Here is a 6092-nt window from a genome sequence, read left to right as displayed (position 1 = left end):
TTGATTTACTAATTATTTATTAAATGAAAACATATATTTTACTGTGATGCTATCATTTCCATTTATAGTAATTGAGTTAAATTCAAATCATTTTGTGCTCCATATCTAAGTATATCCGATCCTTTCAAATAAATATCTATCCTTATAAATCAGAGAAGAAAAAAGAAGAAAAGTCCGACACTCTTATTTGTAGTAAAAAAATATATTTTGTAAATTTTTGAATAGTTTTAATTAGAAAATTATTAGTTGTTTGTAGTAACTACTTAGGAATGGAACTAAATAAGGGTGAAATATTTACTAGATTAGATGTTATCACTTTGAAATATATGTAGTTTATGGATCCGACCTCATAATGTCAATTTTTAGTGAAAATATTTCTTATTAGGAAAATATTTAGTATGATTTAAAAGTTAACTAGGTAATTTGCCCGCGCTTTGCGCGGTCATAAATAATAATTGCATTGAACTTGCAAATAATCATTTACTAATATCCATACATTAAAAATAATTAAGAAAAATAGGATCTTAAAAAAATATTATCAATATTCCAACATGAATTTGATTATTTGTCATTATCACATAACTCAAGAACCTCTAATGGATGAATTATTCAGGAAATAATGAATCATTGGTTCTTTAATCAATATTAAAAGGAAAGTACCAAAGAAAATAAGAATATATATACAAAGACATTTCGTAAGAAAAGAACACATTAAAGTTGCATAGATTATACAATTGTGATATATGTCTCAAGGAAAAAATTCAAAAATTTGTGAACAGATTCAAAAAAGAAATTACGCCTGAACATGAAAGAAATTTGGACTATCATAATGAATTTCTTCAATTGATAAGTGAAGAAACTTCATATCTATGTTAAAATAGATAATATGTGAGCTTATATGTAGTACTTTTAAGTCATAGACTATCAAAACATGATTTCTTGGAACTGAGTACAATAGTTATTTTCTGCACAATGAATATACCTACTATATGTGTATATGTTCAATATAACTAGAGACAATAACTTTGCAGAAACATAAACAACAGAGTTTAAAACATGTATTCAAAAACAACAATTAACATCATCACATGCAATGAAGGTGTTTAATTTACTTGTGTTTACAAGTGTTACTGTAGTTCATTATGATTCTGATTGTGTGTTGTGTGACTATTGGTTGGCTTGGGTACCTCGCCAGCTACATATATTAAGTTGGCTCAGGTACCATGCCTAGTACAGGTTACTACATGATTGGATCGGGTACCAAACCTAGTTTACCTTGGTATCACGCCTAGTACATGTTTGATTGTGCTCCTGTATGTTATTTCCTTGAATTAACTACATATTGTTTTACTAATTATTTATTAAATGAAAATATATATTTTACTCTAATGCTATCACTTCTATTTATAGTAATTGAGTTAAATTCAAATCATTTTGTTCTCCATATCGAAGTGTATCCGATCCTTTCAAATTAATATCTATCTATATAAATCAGAGAAGAAAAAACAAGAAAAGTCTGACACTCTTATTTGTAGGAAAAACATTAATTATAATTTGTAAGTTTTAAAATTGTTTGAATTAGAAAATTCTTAGTTGTTAGCACTAACTAATTAGGAATGAAACTAAATAAGGGTGAATTATTTACTAAATTAGATATTATCACTTTGAAATATATGTAGTTTATGGATCCGACCTCAGAATGTCAATTTTTAGTCAAAATATTTCTTATTAGGAAAATAATTTATTGTGATTTAAAAGTTAATCGTATCCACGAAAAGATGTGATAAAAATAATAACAAATGTGTTTTCATACACAAAATATTATTATAAATACCCAAAGGCTAAGAACATTAGATGAATATTACCATTACAATTTAAACATTCTGCCTCTCCTACTCAAAACTCTGTGATTATAATTCCTATCCTCCATTAACTCATATGGCATCAAAAAGTAACAACCTTAAGCAATTGATCCTAATTCCATCTACCGACTCTGACGGCCATCAACAATCCATCAATGGCGTCAATGATGCCAACAAAGTGTCGAGGCTCCCTCGTTGGACCAAACAAGAAATTCTCGTTCTCATACAGGGAAAAAAAGTGGTTGAAGACCGGATCCATCAAGCCCGAACTGGAGGTATGGAATTGGGTTCAATACAGGTTGAAGCTAAGTGGGATTCAGTTTCATCCTACTGTAAAAGACAAGGGGTGAATCGTGGACCGATTCAATGCCAGAAGAGATGGAGTAATCTGGCTGGGGGTTTTAAGAAGATTAAAGAGTGGGAGTCTCAGATTAAAGAAGAAAAAAAGTCATTTTGGATGATGAGGAATGATTTTAAGAGAGAGAAAAAATTACCTGGATTTTTTGATAGACAAGTGTTTGATATTCTTGATCATGGAAATGGCAATGTAGAAGGGTTAGATTTGGCTTCTGTGTCAGAAGTTTTGTTTGATAGTGGCAGAAGTGTTGTTGTAGGGGATGATGGGTTGTTTTCAGATGTTCCACAAATGAATGAGGATGCTATTCCTATGCTAACTTTAAAGGAGCCACATCAGCCACACTCTGAAGTTTCTCCTACACAAGCAGGTGTAAGAAAAACTACCACTCCAGGAGCTGATAAAGGAAGAGGTCAAGAAGGAAGGAAAAAAAAGCGAAACGACTCAAATGATGAAAAAACAAGGAATGTCCAACATCATTTAGTAAAAGTACTGGAAAGGAATGGAAAAATGGTGAGCTCCCAACTTGAAGCTCAGAATATGCATTCTGAAAAGGATAGGGAGCAAAGAAAGGACCATGTTGATAACTTAGTAGTTGTGCTAAACAAGCTTGTAGGTGCTTTAGGAAGAATTGCAGATAAGTTATAGTACCTAGTTCATTTAATTACAATGCAAAATATGTTCTTTTAAGCTTTCAAAGGCTTAGTCTTGGCAAAAAACAACACATCACGACTATAGAACAAATAGTTGTTTTTTCTTAATTCTTTTTATACTCAAGTATCTCTATGTTTTGTCACAATTTCTAGTCAGCCAGGCTCCTATGTATATCTCACCACTTGGGCTTGCTTGCTGGGTTTGCAGAAACATTGTATACAAATCATAATATCTCGCTTCTAGTTGTCATTGTATTAGCATGAATTCCTTTAACCTATGGCATCCAATATCAAAAGATTTGTTGAAATGTGTTTTCTCACTCATTTAGGTCATCAAGAAAGTTTTAAAAATTGAATATTTTAATTGTGGAAGAAATCATATTTAGTATAATTTTATGTTGTTTTTAAATATATTAAAAACTAAATCTTGCTTAAATTTGTTTTTGTTGATGTGCATTACTCACCAACATGTTACTTGACTCACATTGAATATTTTTCTAAACTAATTTTTAGGGTAAAAACTGAGATAATTTCAAAAAACACTAATGAGAATTAATGATGCGTTTAAACATAGTGGGGAAAGGGAAGCCATATCCTACCTTTAGGAAGAACACACACAATTCAAATCATGACTTAGGAGCAGTTCCATTCTGAACAACCTCCGAACACTACCACACTATCAAGAATGGAATTACAATATTAATACAGTTGTTTAGACACTAAAGTTACATATAATAGATACATTCCTAATGAAATATGGGATCCGCACCAAAAATTCCAAAACTGACTCTGTCCAAAGGTCCTAATTACCTCCCTTAACCTTTGTCCCAAAATGGAACACATTTTGGGGTTCGAAACGTAACAAACAATAACATGCAACATAAAACATCATCAAAGCTAAAGACAAGGGCTAGGCATCCCTTTTGGGGTTGAAAATACCTCGAACGGATTCTCCCATATGCTTCCCAAGTACCCTAATGCATAGGCCCACGTTCCCCAATCACACCCAACCTTGAATCACCAAATTCAGAGTCCCAAAACTCTCATAATCAAATTACAAACTTTATGTGAGAGCTGATCGTGTCAAGTCTTAATATTGTTGGAGGTGCAGTAATACATGAGGTTTAAAGAATTAGATCATCTTAGGATGGAACGATTTTATTCACCAACGTATTGATACAAAAACAATGGTGTCAATAAGATACTCAACAAGAGCAAAGTACATGAATATTTAATTGTGCAGAAGAAGAAGAAGAAAAAGTTCAGAATTTTCATTGTTTTAAAATGAGAGGAAATCCCTCTATTTAGAGACAACAAAGGGTAGTGTGAACAAATGCTTATTGTGCCTTATCAAAAAGGTCACAACCCTTTGGAAAGGTCACAACATTTCATAAACGTTACAACCTTACATAAAAGTCACAACTCTTCATAAAAGTTGCAACTTTTCTTAAAAGTCACAACTTTTCATAAAATTCACAACTTTTCATTAAATGTGAAGGCAAGTTTTGGAAATAAATAAATTAAAAGGAAATTCTGGTCTGTGGTGGCGCCACGTAGGCGGGCCTAAGGTTCTCTCTTATATATATATATGATATATACTAGGTAAATTACCCGTGCTTCGCATGGGATTGTACTATTTTATTAAGCTTACATATGATCATTCGGTAATATTCATATTTTCGATACATTTATGAGTCATAGAGAGATTTTAAGTATAAAAAGAAGTCTAAGAAAATCTCCATAGAAATAGAAATAGTTGGTCAGAAGTAATGAAATTTGCTAAATTCCATAAAGTTATAAAGAACAACATCAAACGTTAAAGAAGAGACTACCAAAAAGCCTCGAACAACAACACTCCCAAGTAAAGTGGAACATCACTTCCATGCAAGAACATATTTAGCTAAACTCAACTGGAAGACCTTCAACTCCTTTCTTATGAACCTCCATCAATATGTTATTATTGTAGTAAGACGCATCATGTATATTTTAAAAATGACCCTAAAATTGTTAGTATCATAAATGTTTTTCCTCGTTGTAGCAGAATAGTCATCACTATTGCTCAGGTTTCATATCACTGACCCCAACTAATTTGGAATTGAACCATAGTTATTGTTAGCAGTAGGTGGTATCTGAATGGAACTGTTCACAGCTGGATATTCTAAACCATAGTTATTGTTATAGTTATAGTATGCAGTTACAAAGAATTAATGCAATTATCAACCAAGCAATAGGTGGCATCTGAATGGAACTATTCGCCTGGATATTCTAAACCAAAATTTTGACATATAACATATTAAAATCTCGCAGCATAATTTTGTGAGCACTTGAACTCACAAATATCCACAAATAATAATAAAGACAACCTTATTTTCCTAGCAATTAGGAAGACAAAAACATGTTGCTTAACATATTTTACAAAAAAGATAGTTTATTGGGATGTATCCAAGTTTACAGTTCACAAATTTAATTGAAATAATCCAAAAGAAAGAGTTGCTACTTCTTTATAAAAAAACAAAAAACTTTATCAAAATAAAGAGTTATCACTACAGTAAAAATGATGTTTAACGACAATTAATAGCTTAATTATCACTAAATATGTATTTTCAGAGGTAATTGATCCTCTCTATAAATGTCCCTAAAGCTTATTGCAACATTGAATCTAATGACAATTAATTAATGTCGGTAAAGGCAGTAGCACTCTTTGTTAATGTGCATATTTATTGTCGATAAAAAAATTATTTTTGTTATAGTGTATGTTGGACATTTGTTAGTTTCAAGAAAACTTGATCTCTTATTATGCCCAAAAGAAGAGACGAAGAAATATGACAAATTACTTAACTTACGACAAAAGAAGTGGACTATTTGTGTGTATACTAATATTCTAGAAGAGTAGCAATGACATACAAATTGTTTGTACCTAAGAAAAACAATCAAAATAAAATACTAACTGTGGCAAGCAAGAGAGGAATCTGTTTTGTCTTTTAACAAACTTCATCATTGGTTCCGTATTAGTTATCACATATTTGTTGTTGTGTGCTATCAAATATAGCACAACCCACAAGCAATTTTCCCAAAAAGTATATGAAAAAACCTGTAGAAAGGGAGAAAAGAGAAGATAAATTTTCAATCATCCTCACTGGAATTTTTAACAGAGTTAAAAAAAAAAGTCTTCAAAATAGCAAATAGAAATTGCAATAGATACATGAATCACTATGACTTACA

The 6092-nt window shown here is 31.2% G+C and overlaps 1 protein-coding gene across 1 annotated transcript; it reads left to right on the top strand.

Annotated features, from left to right (window-relative positions):
- The first annotated feature begins 1938 nt into the window (after nucleotides 1-1938).
- On the top strand, nucleotides 1939-2865 carry LOC107061835 (trihelix transcription factor ASR3-like). The gene has a single exon (XM_015311733.1). It carries the CDS (start codon nucleotides 1939-1941, stop codon nucleotides 2863-2865), a length of 927 nt encoding a protein of 308 aa, XP_015167219.1.
- Nucleotides 2866-6092: the final 3227 nt, after the last annotated feature.

This window comes from Solanum tuberosum, unplaced genomic scaffold, assembly GCF_000226075.1.
Source record: "Solanum tuberosum cultivar DM 1-3 516 R44 unplaced genomic scaffold, SolTub_3.0 scf00171, whole genome shotgun sequence".
NCBI lineage: Eukaryota > Viridiplantae > Streptophyta > Magnoliopsida > Solanales > Solanaceae > Solanum > Solanum tuberosum.
This window is presented reverse-complemented; position numbering and strand designations above follow the sequence as displayed.

Coding starts and splice junctions, on each gene's coding strand:
- LOC107061835 (XM_015311733.1), top strand. CDS start 1,939: ATGGCATCAAAAAGTAACAACCTTAAGCAATTGATCCTAATTCCATCT.